This window comes from Oncorhynchus tshawytscha, linkage group LG25, assembly GCF_018296145.1.
Source record: "Oncorhynchus tshawytscha isolate Ot180627B linkage group LG25, Otsh_v2.0, whole genome shotgun sequence".
NCBI lineage: Eukaryota > Metazoa > Chordata > Actinopteri > Salmoniformes > Salmonidae > Oncorhynchus > Oncorhynchus tshawytscha.
Window position 1 is genome coordinate 35710092 of NC_056453.1, and position 17541 is coordinate 35727632.

Consider the following 17541-nt stretch of genomic DNA (forward strand, 5'->3'; position numbering starts at 1 on the left):
TTTGGGGTTTTAGGCTGGGTTTCTGTACAGCACTTTGAGATATCAGCTGATGTACGAAGGGCTATATAAATAAATTTGATTTGATTTGTACTACTCTAACCCTGGAAACCTCAACCTGCCTCTCTCGCACAGGACATTTCTGATCCCCAGCACCATGGGCACCCCTACAATTAACACATACCATTACTTTCCCCAATACTACACATTCCTTTGTCTCATGCCCTTCTGCACATTTCTCACACATTGGACCCTCCCTCCTACACACTGCTGCCACATGCCCATAAACTTGACACCTATAACATCTTAATATATTCGGCACATACGCTCGTACAGGATAACTTATATATCCTAACTACACTTTGTCAGGCAAAGACTCAACTTCAAAACTTAAAATAACAGACTGACTTTTCTGTTTCCCTACTCTCGCCACCCTGTCTGCGTCGCTCGTCGTTTGATGCGACGCATCACATATGTAACCGTTGTGAAATGGCTAGCTAAAATGCAAAAAACTTAACTTTTGATGTCAATTTGACCAAAGCTGTATCCCGTCTAGACATTACCCTGTGCGGTGGGCTGTAAAACTTATATGGGTTGCGTTCCTGCCCGACTGCATTGCAGGTACCTCGACGGCCCTGAAAGACTTGAAGTAGTTGTTCCCCTTGCAGAGTTTTTTGGAGCGATGGATAACGGTGCTTCAAGGGTGACTGTTGTCGATGTGTGCAGAGGGTCCCTGGTTCGAGCCCAGGTAGGGGCGAGGAGAGGGACGGAAGCAATACTGTTACACATACACTGGGAATCTTTGCCCTCAGCTGGTCAACGTTTATATCTACTGTTACCCCAGTTATCACTCCTTTCATTGGTGCGCTTTTCTTGAGAATGAAACAATTCACTTTTCTTGCCCCCATTTATTTTACTTTGAGCTCATTCTTCCTCTGCCCAACAGAAACACAAACAATTATCACGAGACCACTTCTAGTTACCCTCACCGATTCCACATGACCCAACTCTTCTTTTTTTTTCACCCACCAAAAAAAACACAAATGGACCAGCAAAAAGCCAAGAGTCCACTTTGTCCATAAACTTCACTCCTACTGTCAGACTCTTCTTCAACCTGATCCTGTGCATACCTCAGTCTCTGATGACTTTACCGCACCTACCACCTCCGATACTCACCCTCATTCACTTCCATTTCTCCTCCTGTCTTCAGCTCCCTCTGCTTACACTTTCTAACATTCTTCTTTGACAAACCATCTCCCTTTTTTCCACCATTTTTATCCGACTCAAGCTCACCTTCTCTCACTCTCTTAGACCTCTTCTCTCTCTTTTCCCTCCATTCCTCCTCCGTTTTCCAAGTACACGTCTCCTTATGATAATCCTGCCACTCCATCCCTGACACCCATCTTGTACTTGTTTTCTCTAGGGACTCCATTTTCCCCCTGACCCCACATTGACAAAATTAGATTTTTTAAAAAGTGGCTTCAAAACAAACACCACCGTCATTCGATTTGTGATTATTTACAAATCAAATCAAATTTTATTGGTCACATGCAGATGCTAATGCGAGTGTAGCGAAATACTTGTGCTTCTAGTTCTGACAGTGCAGTAATATCTAACAAGGAATCTAACAATTTCACAACAACTACCTTATACACAAGTGTAAAGCGATGAATAAGAATATTTACATACGAATATATGGATGAGCGATGACCATGCGGCATAGGCAAGATGCCGTAGATGGCATAGAGTACAGTAAATACATATGAGATGAGTAATGTAATTTAGTGTGTAATCAATATATAAGGTGGCACTGTTTAAAGTGACTAGTGATATCATTTATTACATCCAATTATTACAGTCAAATCAAATTTTATTTGTCACATGCACATGGTTAGCAGATGTTAATGCGAGTGTAGCGAAATGCTTCTAGTTCCGACAATGCAGTAATAACCAACGAGTAATCTAGCTAACAATTCCAAAACTACTACCTTATACACACAAGTGTAAAGGGATAAAGAATATGTATATAAAGATATATGAATGAGTGATGGTACAGAGCGGCATAGGCAAGATGGAGTAGATGGTATCGAGTACAGTATATACATATGAGATGAGTATGTAAACAAAGTGGCATAGTTAAAGTGGCTAGTGATACATGTATTACATAAAGATGCAGTAGATGATAGAGTACAGTATATACGTATACATATGAGATAAATAATGTAGGGTATGTAAACATTATATTTAGTAGCATTGTTTAAAGTGGCTAGTGATATATTTTACATCAATTCCCATTATTAAAGTGGCTGGAGTCAGTGTGTTGGCAGCAGCCACTCAATGTTAGTGGTGGCTGTTTAACAGTCTGATGGCCTTGAGATGGAAGCTGTTTTTCAGTCTCTCGGTCCCAGCTTTGATGCACCTGTACTGACCTCGCCTTCTGGATGATAGCGGGGTGAACAGGCAGTGGCTCGGGTGGTTGTTGTCCTTGATGATCTTTATGGCCTTCCTGTGACATCGGGTGGTGTAGGTGTCCTGGAGGGCAGGTAGTTTGCCCCCGGTGATGCGTTGTGCAGACCTCACTACCCTCTGGAGAGCCTTACGGTTGTGGGCGGAGCAGTTGCCGTACCAGGCGGTGATACAGCCCGCCAGGATGCTCTCGATTGTGCATCTGTAGAAGTTTGAGTGCTTTTGGTGACAAGCCAAATTTCTTCAGCCTCCTGAGGTTGAAGAGGCGCTGCTGCGCCTTCTTCACGATGCTGTCTGTGTGGGTGGACCAATTCAGTTTGTCTGTGATGTGTACGCCGAGGAACTTAACTTACTACCCTCTCCACTACTGTCCCGTAGATGTGGATAGGAGGGTGCTCCCTCTGCTGTTTCCTGAAGTCCACAATCATCTCCTTTGTTTTGATGACGTTGAGTGTGAGGTTATTTTCCTGACACCACACTCCGAGGGCCCTCACCTCCTCCCTGTAGGCCGTCTCGTCATTGTTGGTAATCAAGCCAACCACTGTAGTGTCGTCTGCAAACTTGATGATTGAGTTTGTGGCGTGCATGGCCACACAGTCATGGGTGAACAGGGAGTACAGGAGAGGGCTGAGAACGCACCCTTGTGGGGTCCCAGTGTTGAGGATCAGTGGGGTGGAGATGTTGTTTCCTACCCTCACCACCTGGGGGCGGCCCGCCAGAAAGTCCAGGACCCAGTGGCACAGGGAAGGGTCAAGACCCAGGGTCTCGAGTTTAATGACGAGTTTGGAGGGTACTATGGTATTAAATGCTGAGCTGCAGTCAATTAACAGCATTCTTACATAGGTATGCGTCTTGTTCAGATGGGTTAGGTTAGTGTGCAGTATGATTACGTTGTCTGTCTTTTGACCTATTGGGGCGGTAGGCAAATTGGAGTGGATCTAGGGTATCAGGTAGGGTGGATGTGATATTATCCTTGACTAGTCTCTCAAAGCACTTCATGAGACAGAAGTGAGTGCTACGGGGCGATTGTCATTTAGCTCAGTTACCTTTGCTTTCTTGGGGACAGGAACAATGGTGGCCCTCTTGAAGCATGTGGGCACAGCAGACTGGGATAAGGATTGATTGAATGTGTCCGTAAACACACCAGCCAGCTGGTCTGCGCATGCTCTGAGGACGCGGCTAGGGATGCCATCTGGGCCAGCAGCCTTGCGAGGGTTAACATGTTTAAATGTTTTACTCACGTTGGCCCCGGTGAAGGAAAGCCAACAGGTTTTGTTAGCGGGCCGTGTCAGTGGCACTGTATTGTCCTCAAAGCGAGCAAAGAAGTTGTTTAATTTGTCTGGGAGCAAGATGTCGGTGTCTGCGACGGGGCTGGTTTTCTTTTTGTAATCCGTGATTGTCTGTAGACCCTGCCACATACGTCTCGTGTTTGAGCTGTTTAATTGCGACTCTGTCTCTATACTGACGCTTGGCTTGTTTGATTGCCTTGCGGAGGAAATAGCTACACTGTTTCCGGTCACCTTGCCATGATTAAAAGCAGTGGTTCGCCTTGTTTTCAGATTAGCTTTGTTAAAATCCCCAGCTACAAAAAATGCAGCCTCCGGATATATGGTTTCCAATTTACATAGAGTCCAGTGACGTTCTTTCAGGGCCGTCAAGGTATCTGCAATGTAGTCAGGCAGGAACGCAACCTGTAGAAGTTTTACAGCCCACCGCACAGGGTAATGTCTAGACGGTATACAGCTTTGGTCAAATTGACATCAAAAGTTTATTTTTTTGCATTTTAGCTAACCCTAACCCTTTCCCTAACCTTAGGAAACCCTCTCCCAATTGACTACATTAAAATGGTGGTATTCCTCAATGGTGCTGCCCATACTAGAGGTTTCTATCATTCTCTATGGTCGTGATCTAGGTTGGGGACGTGTCCCCTAATTCTCCTAACCTGATAAGAATAAGATACCTATAGGCCTGAAGTAACTAATCACCTATAGGCCTGCATTGTGTGAATAGAGTGGGTGGAGTAGAAAGTATTGCTGGTCATTTAGACCTCACTCCCCCATGAAATAACACTATATTACTTACTTCGGCTCCTGGAATAGTTCTCTCTATAAGCCTATATGTATTTTATATACACTGTATTGCATTGGGGGCATTTATTTAACTTTGGAACATGTTTTAAAACCCAAATGTAATTCCAATGTCACTTAAATATGAACAAATATGAATCATTCATGTTTAAATAATCATTTTTTATATTTTATTAATAAATACAGGTTGACACTTCTACTATTACGTGCGGGGCTGACAAGGTACAAATCTGTCGTTCTGCCCCTGAACAGGCAGTTAACCCACTGTTCCTAGGCCGTCTTTGAAAATAAGAATTTGTTCTTAACTGACTTGCCTAGTTATATAAAGGTAAAATAAATAAAACACAATTTTTTTTAGAACGTTTCTGAAATTCTGTGACCCGGAAGTACTTTCATTTGTGTGTTACTCTACGAGACGCTGGTTATTTTTTTCGACCTAGTTAGGTCGTGTACTGATAGCTGGTACGTGGATGATGATTACGTTTTTATAAATCTGTAGGTTATTAAGGCCAGAAATAGTTGAAGATCCATATGGTCAAGAAAGGAGTGTGAATTGTTGAATTTGTTGTAAAAGTTATTTTACTGCATTCTGACTGATGCAACAACATGTCAACACATGTCAATCGTCCGCTCTTCTGGATAATCAGGAGGTACACTGGGGAATATCTCCGAAAATGTAACATTTTGAACGAGCGAACACTAGGACGAGTTTCCGGTGCTTATGTCGGTTACAAACAGCACTCAACGGGAGACGCAAACACTTGTCATGTCAACAATGTTCTGAACATTTGGAGCGCAGGAGGCGGCAGGGGCAGTGGCTCAGAGCGGACTACTCTCCTCAAGTCAGTTGCTGTTGGGTTGGGACTCGGTAGTGCGGCAGTTCTGCATTTCAGAGGGGACGAGGAGGACAACGTTTGTGAGAGGAGAGGTTTACTTTGTGATTCGATCCTAGAACGTGTCTTGCCAACAGCCCACTGTGCCTCTCCTTTTAAACCCGACAGTCCACGATTCAAGTTCAACTTCATTGCGGATGTGGTGGAAAAATCTACGCCCGCTGTCGTGTATATTGAAATCGTCGGCAGGTAAGATTACATGACCGCTTTGATGGGCTAGTTTGTTTTGATAACAAAATACAATAGTGCCAGTCCCGTTTGTGCTATCGTACCAACTCCTCCATGTCACTGATTATCATGTCATGTTTGGATTGGCAATGTTGGCAAGAGCACATACAGATCTGAGACCAAGTTGATGATAACCCCTGACCAACAATTGCTCTCCATCCAGGGACTCTGCACTGCATCTGACCCTATGACTTTCAATGTGTGTGTGTGTGTGTATCTAGGGGTTTTGTGAAAGGGTGTTCTAAATGTCCATTATAACCAATGAACAATAACGTAACCTGTAATGTTCAACTATGATACTGACAGGCACCCGTTCTCCGGTCGGGAAGTCCCCATCTCCAACGGTTCTGGTTTCATTGTCAGCAGTGATGGGCTCATAGTCACCAATGCCCATGTAGTGGCCAATAAGAGAGGAGTCCGGGTCAAGCTAACCAATGGGGAGACGTATAACGCCACTGTGCAAGACGTCGATCAGGTGGCGGACATAGCCACTATAAAAATCAATGCCCAGGTAAGAGGTTATGATTGAGGCATGACACTCACCCTACCCTCTTGGTCTGTCTCTCTCCACTCTTTATATCACCCTCTGTAGCATTTTCTCCTCTCTGTAGCAACCTCCCCGTCTCTCTCCTCTCCGTCTCTCTCCTCTCTGTAGCACCCTCTCCGTCTCTCTCTCCTCTCTGTAGCACCCTCTCCGTCTCTCTCTCCTCTCTGTCTGTCGTCTCTGTAGCCCCCTCTCCCTACCCTCGAACTGTCTCTCCTCTGTATCACCCTCTCCGTCTCTATAGCACCCTTTCCGTCTCTGTCCTTTCTGCAGCCCCCTCTCCCTACCCTCTAACTGTGTCTCTCTCCTCTCTGTAGCACCCTCTCCCTACCCTCTCTCTGGGGCTGTCGTCGGATGTGCGTCAGGGGGAGTTTGTGGTTGCCATGGGCAGCCCGTTTGCCCTGAGGAACACCATCACGTCAGGTATCGTCTCTTCAGTCCAGCGGGGCAGCAAGGAGCTGGGTCTGTCCAAACCCAACATGGACTATATCCAGACAGACGCTGCCATCGATGTGAGTACCCTGGTCTGTTTACAGTAACCCTAACCTGCTAGTAAAGCATTGACTCTAACCCTAGCCTGCTAGTAAAGCATTGACTCTAACCCTAGCCTGCTAGTAAAGCATTGACAGTGACCCTAACCTGCTAGTAAAGCATTGACTCTAACCCTAGCCTGCTAGTAAAGCATTGACTCTAACCCTAGCCTGCTAGTAAAGCATTGACTCTAACCCTAGCCTGCTAGTAAAGCATTGACAGTGACCCTAGCCTGCTAGTAAAGCATTGACTCTAACCCTAGCCTGCTAGTAAAGCATTGACTCTAACCCTAGCCTGCTAGTAAAGCATTGACTCTAACCCTAGCCTGCTAGTAAAGCATTGACAGTGACCCTAACCTGCTAGTAAAGCATTGACTCTAACCCTAGCCTGCTAGTAAAGCATTGACTCTAACCCTAGCCTGCTAGTAAAGCATTGACTCTAACCCTAGCCTGCTAGTAAAGCATTGACTCTAACCCTAGCCTGCTAGTAAAGCATTGACAGTGACCCTAACCTGCTAGTAAAGCATTGACTCTAACCCTAGCCTGCTAGTAAAGCATTGACTCTAACCCTAGCCTAGTAAAGCATTGACAGTGACCCTAACCTGCTTGTAAAAGCTTTGTGGTCCACTGCCGTCTACGTAACTCCACTGGTCTGGTCATGGATGTGAACTAATTGCCAGTAGTAATTTAGTAGACACTCTTATCCAGATAAATGTACAATCGGTGCGTCCAGCTTGTAAGGAACAAGTTGTATGAACAACCACACATCACAAGCCCCTATCTGCAAAATCAGAGCTAGTAAGAGTAAAGCATTATGTTCTCCAAATGTATGACATGATCAATAATGCTTCTGGATTGTTCTGTCTTGCAGTTTGGGAATTCTGGAGGGCCTCTGATTAATCTGGATGGTGAGGTGATCGGCATCAACACCATGAAGGTGACGGCAGGGATCTCCTTCGCGATCCCCTCGGATCACGTCAAACACTTCCTGAACCAAGCCTCCGACAAGAAGAGTGAGTTACTTTACCGTGCTGACAAAGTGCCATAGCCTGGTACCAGATCTGTTTGTGCTGTCCTGCCAATTCCTATGTTGGCTCCTATGGTCATTGTGTGACAATAGGACTAGGTCAGACACCACCAACAGGTCTGAGACCAGGCTAATAAGACCATAGACCCACTACCTTGAAGTTATTTGCACTTCTTGGAAGTTTAAGGTTTTTGTGATTGTCTCTCCTAGAGTCTCGATTGGGGGTGTTGGACACCAAGCGGAGATACATCGGGGTCATGATGCTGACCCTGACTCCAAGGTAAAGGTCATATGACAGCTATTATGCTGCACCTGAGTGAACAGGAAAGCTATCACCTACCTGGGGTAGGATGAATGACAGTGGAGGATTTAGCCATAGTTGGATGTCTATTCTGTTGCAGTATCATTGCTGAGTTGAAGCTGAGGGATCCCTCCTTCCCTGATGTCACTTACGGGATCATGATCCACCGTGTCATCATGGGCTCTCCAGCCAACAGGTGAGCACCGTGTAATGTTCATATAAGGTCTCCATATTCAATTCAACTGTGATGTGTACATTGTTCATTCTTTCTTCGTGCGTCAGTGAAATACACTTAAGAATGAACGAATGTGGAATGCACTCTAAAGGTATATTTCAATAAAATATTCCAGGGCAGGTATGAAGCCAGGTGACTGTGTTGTTATAACCCTCCACAGGGCAGGTATGAAGCCAGGTGACATAGTGCTGGAGATCAATAGCACCAAGGTGAACACGTCAGAGGAGATTTACAATGCCGTTAGGACCAGCGACAGCATCACCATGGTGATCAGAAGGGGTCAGGACCTACTCAGACTACACATGACCCCAGAGTTCACAGAGTGATGTCATCAAACGTTGCCAGTTAGTGGAGCCGCATGATATAGAGGTAGTGTACGAAGAAGAGGACAGTTGGTGCACTGAAGAGGATGGGGATACTGAATGATCCCACCCACAACATGCTATCACATCACCGTTTGTGTGGTTCTACATATTAAATAAACCACAGGACAGAAGTCATGTAAGATATAAGATGGCCTATTAACAGATAGCAGCCGACTTTAAAGCCAAGTCCAGTCTGACTGATATACAAATCACCTTGTATCATAAATAACTACTCCAATATTATTTGTAGATCCATCAGTCACAATTTGCACGATACATCGCAGTTTTGATGCTCTCGAACACTGCCTACCATGGGTTTACAGTCGTGAGATAAGATGGGCTATGATTAACACAGTATTCGATACTGTAACTGAAGGCTGAAGGAAGTGACAGTTGGTTGTGACTGATTGGGTTCAAACCAAGACACTGTCCTCAACAGACCACCATGTGATTTATAATGAAACAGATACTTATACTAACATATTGAGCTATAAGGCTCTGCACTGAAGTATTTACAGTTATGACATCAATATACAGTACATACATCATCAATTGACTTGTATTGTTTTGGGATTTAATTACAACCTCATTGAAGATCTGATATAACCAACAAGGGGTGTGATTCAATCCGATCTGTGGTAGATCCGCGTTATAGCGTGCTTGATATTTTAAAGGTAATTTTTAATACAGCCAACATATGAAATGTTTACCATTAATGCCATCTCTGCAAATGCGGTGAAATTGTCTTTAAAAGTTGCATTGTCTACAAGTGGTTTCAGATTAAATCCCAGCCAAGGTTGTAATTAGGGTTTTCATTATAATACACTATCAGTTGTGTGCACAATATTTTTACTGCAAGTCACTACAATAAACTATTTTAAAATGTTGATATTTCTAAGTCCGATACAGTCCTACCAATCTCAGCATCCCAGAACAGAAAACCTCACATATGTTAGTCTGAGAGATTACTGTACAACACACTTTACTTGTTTGTTTTTGGTAAAGCAGGTAGTAGGTTAGCATATTTCCCTTTCTACTTCCTGCCTGTGTCTTAAATAGTGTGGTTTTAAAGGTTGAGGTTGGGTTGTGAGAAGTAGGTATTGGTCTTAAGCCAAAAAAGTAAATGAACATGAGCACCACAATGCCTAACTTCAGTGATGCTCTACCAAGGGGTTCCAGCAGACAGCTTTGACCTACTACAGTAGCTATGTTGGTCTATTGTATTTCAAACAACATATAGACGGGTTACTTAGGATTCAAAACTACTGTAGTAGGTCCAAGCTGTGTGCTGGATAACCTTATTAGAGCATTGTTGAAGTAGGCATTGTGGTGCTCATGTGATTTTCCTTTTTCGATCACAGACAAATGCCTGAGTTGAAATGCCTGCCTGAAAATGTTGTTTAATTTCCATGTTTTTTTTACACAAAGTAATTTTACAACATTTCCACATGCAAAAGATGTCTTTTTTTTGTAATTTCCACATCAAATTATGTTCTAAAAGTTGAAGTGTTGGACCTGAAAATGTGGACTCAATTGTAAACAAATTTGTCAGAGATGGAGAAGCATGCACTCTGGAAATATATGGATATGCAACCACCCCAGATTTAGACATTTGAGTGGTGTGACAGCCACAAACTCAAAAATAACAAATGCAAATGCATATTACCTTACAGTCAATGTCTCTAGTCTCATCCTCAGATGCAGTTGGAACTGAGTTGATAACCTATAGCATTGAAAAGTGTGAGCTAAAGGTCTGTTACTGGTGGCTATCTTAGGTTGTACCGGTATGTCAGATTGGCAAAATTGCCCATTTCTCAGCCTCTGAGTACCACAGAAACACTTTGAATGAATAGCAGACATGTTCATAACAAGTGGCTATGGATGAAGATCAAAATATCTGTTCAAAAACATATTTTAAAACCAAATGTAACTACATTTTAAAATATGATTCTTTTAGGGAATTTAAACCATTTCTTAGCTAAATATAGCTAGGTTTCCTCGCTTGTTGGTTAGCTAGCAAGCCAATGTTAGCGCTCCTTTGGCTGGTACAACTTTATTTTAGCTAGCTAGCTGATCAAAACACAACCACATTCATTGGCTCAAATCAGAAACAGCTCACCGATAACAACCCATTTTCTCATGTCGGATAATTATCTGGATGCATTTTATTAAATAAAGGGTGGCTACAATGAAGAATCTCAAATATATGTTGGTTTGTTTAACACTGTTTTTGGTTACTACATGATTCCATATGTGTTCATAGTGTTGATGTCTTCACTATTATTCTACATTGTAGAAAACATAAAAACCCCTGGAAGGAGTAAGTGTGTCCAAAATTGACTGGTATTGTATATATCTATTTTTTTTTATACCACTCGGAGACTGGAAAATATTCTAAGTGGGTACTTTTCATGAACGTAAAAACATTCAATCTTCAAGACTTCAAGGTTTAGTTAACTCCGTTTTAGAACATCCCCCTCAGTCCACTCACTCTTGAGTTACCATAGAAACCATCACCATGGCCTAAAACCAAAAAATAAATAAATCCAGAAATTAAAAACATTGATTCAAACATGGTCATCTGCGTGTTTTCTGAAATACATGATGATGATTGTATCAGAGGAGATGATGGAAAGTATTTACCCATTTTAGATGCTCCACTAGCAGTTGAGTTTAAGAAAAGCTCAATATATCAATGTTCTGCAGAACAAAAAAAACCTCATTATTTATGTAATGGTTCTCATTGAAAGGGGTTATCATAACGGGGCAATAGTTAAAACTTCTTATGGCTGCAGGGGCAGTATCGAGTAGCTTGGATGGAAGGTGCCCAGAGTAAACGGCCTGCTCCTCACCGTCGAAACCGGATGCAGTTAATTGCCCTCTTAATTGGAGGTCCAATTCACAAACGTTATCCACCCCAGCCCTCGATTTTACAACTGATTTTGCTCGAGGGAGCAAGTGAAGAACTTTAATCACTTGTGGGGTTGATATGACCCACAATTCAATGCAAACTTTTGTCACGTGTCAAACTCCGGCGTACAGGAAGTCTTAAATGTAATCAATGTAGCTAGTTTCATAAACATATTTTGGGGAATGCTGATATTTATTGGAATAAATGCCCAAACTATAAAACTAGCTAGCTACCTGACAATTACGTTAGTTTTAACTAGCTATGTTCGCTTGCTAGGTACCTTTTTAAATACGTTTTTAAGATCAATATTTCCACCAAGGAGGTTGCCTCTCCAATCATCACTCGCTTAGGCAAGGGACATAATGTATACTCGGATTTGACGATGTAAAACGTAATTCGAGGGTTTTAGGACCCAGGGCTGTAGTTTGTACTGCTGCCTATATATGATCAAAATAGTCTAGGTGGGGTTCTCTCATTGTCTCCTTTTTACAAGGATTTTGAAACAAAATACACATTTACCCTGGGCAGATGCCTACCTACAGTTTCGATCAAATCAATGAAATAAAGATAGCTAGGAGACCAGAGTTGCCTAACCTTTTTCACCAGCACTGGTCTGAAAGCGCAATATTTTGGGCCTATTCTATGGGGAGATTGTCTAGCCAAGCCAGCCCTATCAAGTCGGTGCAGACGAAGAAAATGTGAGGAAGCAATAGACTTTAGACTCTTGGAATGATACACCCTCTGGTTAAAGTTTATTTGGAGGCGTGCAGCTGTTAAACTTATTCATTTCTCTCCGTGAAATCAGCACTGGTCTACTCTAGTAAGTAATGGAGATTCCAGTATTCACTGTTGATGCGTTTACCAACTTACCTTTCAAAGGAAATCCTGCAGCAGTTTGTCTGCTTTTACATGTAAGTACACTTTTTTCTACTTGGGCAAATAATACATGATTACATGTCATTGCATATGTTCATGTATTGTTGAATAATCAACATGAGTATTTGCTTTAAGTTATCTTATTATAGGTATACTTAAATATTACCAATGTAATCATGCAAAAAAAATACTGTTGACTGTTCTCAACCAAAGGAATTGCAGGATGATATGTACCAGAACATTGCTGCTGAGATGAACCTGTCAGAGACTGCCTTCATCATAAGGCTGAATTCAAAAGATGACTTCAGCTCAGGTATCTTTTTTTGGACATTCTGAAATAGAGTTGTAATTTACAAATGTATTCGATATCAAAAGGTATGCCACTTTTATCATTTTCTGTGCAGAGGTTTGCAAATCTGCCATCTGGTGGTAATCTATTTTATTGCAATTAACTAAGAGGGGGTGACTGCTGCCAATGAGAGTAGATGGGGATTGAGGAAAGAACATGTAAATCAACTCACCACAACTTCCTAAAATGACTGACATGGGAACTTGTATGTGTTGTATTGAAGGAGCACGCTTTCGTTTGCGTTGGTTCACCCCCACCACCGAGGTTCCTCTGTGTGGCCATGCCACCCTGGCTTCAGCTGCAGTACTGTTTTACAAAAAAAGTAAGAATGACAGTGACGACATTAAACAATTTGGCATGGGGGGTGGTATGTCAACGTGGAGTGCCTGGATACAGCCCTTAGCTGTGGTATATTGGCCATACCACAAACCCACAAGGTGCCTTATTGCTATTATAAACTGGTTACAAACATAATTACAACAGTACAAATAAATGTTTGGTCATACCCGTGGTATACAGTCTCATATATCACTGCTTTCAGCCAATCGGCATTCAGGGCTCGAACCATCCAGTTTATAGTACAGTATCTCACATGTAAGCAAGTGAATTGCAACAAGTACACACTTTCTGTATAGACTGCAATTCAATTAACTGTTTCTATCCCACAACCCCTTCCTTCAGAAAATGTCAACTCAACAGTGGTATTTGAGACATTGAGTGGAGAGCTGTATGTGCGACAACAAGGGGAATCTATAGTGATGGATTTCCCCCTGAACAAACCTACTCCTGTGGTAGGTGATGGAATCAATGTGGTACATTCATGTTCAGAATGTTATATACACTGAGTATACCAAACATTAGGAACACCTACCTAATATTGTAGGCTGTCATTGTGAATAAGAATTTGTTCTTAACTGACTTGCCTAGTTAAATAGAAAACATTTAGTTGCACCCCCTTTTGCCCTCAGAACAGCCTTAATTCGTTGGGGTATGGACAAGGTGTCAAGCGTTCCACAGGGATGCTGGCCCATGTTGACTCCAATGCTTCCCACAGCTGTGTCAAGTTGCCTGGATGTCCTTTGGGTGGTGGACCATTCTTGATACACACGAGAAACTGTTGATCGTGAAAAACCCAGCAGTGCTGCAGTTCTTGACACAAACCGGTGCGCCTGGCACCTACTACCATACCCCGTTCAAAGGCACTTAACTTTTGTCTTGCCCATTCACACTATGAATGGCACACATACACAATCATTGTCTCAAGGCTTGTATATCCTTTTTTAACCTGTCTCCTCCCCTTCATCTACACTGATTGAAGTGGATTTAACAGGTGACCCCAATAAGGGATCATAGCTTTCACCTGGTCAGTCTGTCATGGAAAGAGCAGGTGTGCTTAATGTTTTGTGCACATGCTATTATAAATATTGCATAAAAGCCTTTGCATATCAATGTCACTTTTTAAATGATCTAATTTAAGCTTAATATCCGCAGGGTCTTAATGAATTTAAAGACATAGTTAAAGTAAGTGCGTCATCCTTCTTACCACTGTTTCTATAATTTATGGTGAAGAATAAGACTTGATGTGACAGTCTGAATGTGTATGTGCAGGCTGCTGTGGGAGACCAGCCAGTTCAAGAAGTGTGCCTCTGTGCCATCACCAAAATGCTAATGGTGTGCCTTGCTGACAGGTAACATTCAAATATATAATAAAAACACTCATTATCCCTGGGCTGTTGGGAAATGGAGAGGATGGAAGGGCAACGTAACCTGAAAGGGATTGAAACAGTGAGTCTTGGGTTATAGGTCAGTGCTCACATCCCTGCAGCCAGACCCAGCAGTTCTGCTTCGTGTAGACACTGGCGGGAGGGTTAGGGGTCTGCTTGTCACCAGTATTGGAGACCCTGGCTGTCAGCCTGGCTATGACTTCTACTCCAGAAACTTCTTCCCCTGGTTCGGGGTTCCTGAGGACCCTGTGACTGGTAAGAACAGAGGACATTGGCCAGTCTTATTCTTATTCTTTAATTCAAATGTATATATTTTTTAAATATTTTTTTTTAGGCTCTGCGCATACTGTCCTTGCAGGCTACTGGTCAGAGAAACTTGGCAAGAAAAAGATGCTGGGTGGGTAATCTAAACAGTATTGCAACATGGAGGTCAAATTCCATTGCACAGAACAATACATTTACAGATATTGGTGGACATGTACATCTTGAGTCCAGTAAAATCCAATCAATAGTCATGTAATTTGAAGAACTGCCACTAACATACTATAGTTCCCCCCTGTGTGACAGCCTATCAGTGCTCTAGCCGTGGTGGGGAGCTGGAGCTTGAACTACAGGATGATGGCAGGCTCAATATCGCTGGCCAGGCGGTAACCGTCCTGCAGGGGATTCTCACTGTGTAGAGACTTTGCTGTTTACTCAGAACTAGCCAAATGTACAACAGGAGCATAGCAATTAAATGTAAAAAAAAAACCTCTGACTGTGTCTACAAATTATTTGGGTTTTGAGAGATTATTCCATTGTGTCAAGTTGTTAGTCAACATTCAGCATACAATCCTCACTATTTGTACAGTGAAGCTAACATTTTAAATGTCCCTATACTCCAGAATTTTGGATATGAGATCAAGTTTTGAATATGAGGTGACTACTGAATGTCACCTTTAAATTGGGGGTATTTACATACATATCGGTTTTACCATTAAGGAAGTTCACTTTATTTAAACCAAATGCTGTATTTTGGGTGTAAATGACATGTTATAGAAGGGTCCAAACATTGCTTGTTTGTTGCAATTTCACTTGGTTTTGAGAAATGTCCCCCACCAGCAATATACTTTCTCATGCTCATTCTGCAGTGTAGGGGATTAGATAAAACATTAACAAAAGCAACAACAACAAAACACACTCACACCCAAATACATCTTTTAAGAAACGGAAGCACTCAGTATAGTGATGCAGGTCTTTAGATGTTATACACATGAAATTGTGCCATACCAAACTGTATCTGCAAAGTTACATTCCATTTTGTTTCCCCTTTCCAGCTGTGATATCTATGTGTAGCCCGCCTATGCAAACACAAAGAAAGTATGACTCAAGTCGTACAAAATGGAATATAATGTTGCAGATCAAATTCGCAACGTCACAGTTTCATGTGTTCAACACCTAAAGACTTGCATCACTATACTGAGAGCATTGCCATTTATAATGTTATGTTTTGGGATTTTTTGTTCAGAACGACTGAGGAGGTGTATCTCTGGTCGGGGTAAGTTGCTCAAAACCAAGTGAAATTGCATATAACATGCCATTTACATCCAAAATACAGATTTGCCTCAAATAATAAAGTGAACTTCTCCTTTAAGAAATAAAAGCACTTTAGGTATCCCCACACCCCACACTTGAAGAATTCAGAATTCAAATTTTAGCTACGTTGTTCAAATACATATGGGGAGGACTGTATTTCAACAGTCTGGGATTTTACTGACAAACGGGAATAGACATGTACAATAAAACCAAAAAATATTTATTCACATTAAAAAAAATACACCATTTGTATGAATATAAAAAGTAAAAGCTTGACAATCAGTACTGTCTCATAAACATGACTAATTACCAATCTTAATCTAACAGAGTGAGATGTGAGTGAGGAAAGGTCTGAGCAAAGTTTGAGTAATTCATTCATTTGTTTTGCTGCAGAGTATTGCTACATAGCCCTAATGATCGTGCAGATTCAGTGTTAATGGTACCTGTACTTCAACTTTCCAATGGTCACATTCTGTTGTAATAGAAATCTTTAAGACAACAACAAAACATTCCAACCCATAGTTAAAACGATAACAAAACATTCCAACCCATAGTTAAAACGATAACAAAACATTCCAACCCATAGTTAAAACGATAACAAAACATTCCAACCCATAGTTAAAACGATAACAAAACATTCCAACCCATAGTTAAAACGATAACAAAACATACCAACCCATAGTTAAAACGGTAACAAAACATACCAACCCATAGTTAAAACGATAACAAAACATACCAACCCATAGTTAAAACGATAACAAAACATACCAACCCATAGTTAAAACAAACACTCCAGCCCATAGTTTAAACAATATCAAAACATACCAACCCATAGTTAAAACAAACACTCCAGCCCATAGTTAAAACGATAACAAAACATACCAACCCATAGTTAAAACGGTAACAAAACATACCAACCCATAGTTAAAACGGTAACAAAACATACCAACCCATAGTTTAAACAAACATTCCAACCCATAGTTTAAACAATAGATGCAATGGCTTCGTGTTAAAACACTCATCTCCAAAAAATACTGTAGCATAGTTTCAACTACTTTTTAAAGTAATCAATATTTAGAAATTGATCCATTGCTTGATCAGTCTGAAGGCTGATTTCCAGAGGGTGAGCAGAGGAAAGGCACTGTTCAACCTCAGATGTCCTGTTACATGTGCATGGTGAGTCAGACCTCATGGGCTGCTGGAGGGAGCTGGAAAACATGGGCCAATTAATAAAAACAATCCTGAGTGGATTGAACAGTTATCATTATCAATCATCATTCAACAACTTTACACGCTTTTAAAACCTGTAAAATACTGATCTCCATACAACATTGACATATCACAGCACCTCTACAACATATCAGCCAGCTTATCTGCAAACTACAGAATCCATTCATCACTGTATTTCTCTCATCCAAGATTTAGGCCATGCT

At 41.8% G+C, this 17541-nt stretch overlaps 2 protein-coding genes across 3 annotated transcripts; both read left to right on the forward strand.

Moving 5' to 3' along the window:
- Window positions 1-4926: 4926 nt before the first annotated feature.
- Window positions 4927-9560, forward strand: LOC112224672 (serine protease HTRA2, mitochondrial-like). 2 transcript variants are annotated; one of them, XM_042306276.1, is made up of 7 exons: window positions 4927-5632; window positions 5978-6182; window positions 6533-6727; window positions 7617-7758; window positions 7983-8052; window positions 8174-8269; window positions 8424-9560. In XM_042306276.1, exons 1-7 carry the CDS (start codon window positions 5157-5159, stop codon window positions 8632-8634), a joined length of 1395 nt encoding a protein of 464 aa, XP_042162210.1. In that variant the 5' UTR covers window positions 4927-5156; the 3' UTR covers window positions 8635-9560. The 2 variants fall into 2 exon arrangements, with proteins under 2 accessions (XP_042162210.1, XP_024244135.2); XM_024388367.2 differs by having other exon boundaries at window positions 4929-5632; window positions 8469-9560.
- A 2193-nt stretch (window positions 9561-11753) lies between these two features.
- LOC112224673 (phenazine biosynthesis-like domain-containing protein) lies at window positions 11754-15285 on the forward strand. The gene is made up of 10 exons (XM_024388369.2): window positions 11754-12282; window positions 12390-12495; window positions 12674-12773; window positions 13033-13131; window positions 13491-13600; window positions 14301-14330; window positions 14418-14497; window positions 14613-14788; window positions 14868-14930; window positions 15101-15285. The coding sequence occupies exons 2-10, from the start codon at window positions 12412-12414 to the stop codon at window positions 15211-15213; spliced, it is 855 nt and encodes a 284-aa protein (XP_024244137.1). The 5' UTR covers window positions 11754-12282; window positions 12390-12411; the 3' UTR covers window positions 15214-15285.
- The last annotated feature ends 2256 nt before the right edge of the window (window positions 15286-17541 follow it).

Bases quoted from the DNA above. Each gene is read 5' to 3' on its own strand.
- LOC112224672 (XM_042306276.1), top strand. From the start codon at position 5,157: ATGTCAACACATGTCAATCGTCCGCTCTTCTGGATAATCAGGAGGTAC. The intron at 6,183-6,532 runs GTAAGAGGTTAT...TCCTCTCTGTAG, and splicing joins CTATAAAAATCAATGCCCAG to CACCCTCTCCCTACCCTCTC. The intron at 7,759-7,982 runs GTGAGTTACTTT...TGTCTCTCCTAG, and splicing joins CCAAGCCTCCGACAAGAAGA to AGTCTCGATTGGGGGTGTTG.
- LOC112224673 (XM_024388369.2), top strand. From the start codon at position 12,412: ATGGAGATTCCAGTATTCACTGTTGATGCGTTTACCAACTTACCTTTC. The intron at 13,132-13,490 runs GTAAGAATGACA...CCCTTCCTTCAG, and splicing joins AGTACTGTTTTACAAAAAAA to AAAATGTCAACTCAACAGTG. The intron at 14,931-15,100 runs GTGGGTAATCTA...CCTGTGTGACAG, and splicing joins TGGCAAGAAAAAGATGCTGG to CCTATCAGTGCTCTAGCCGT.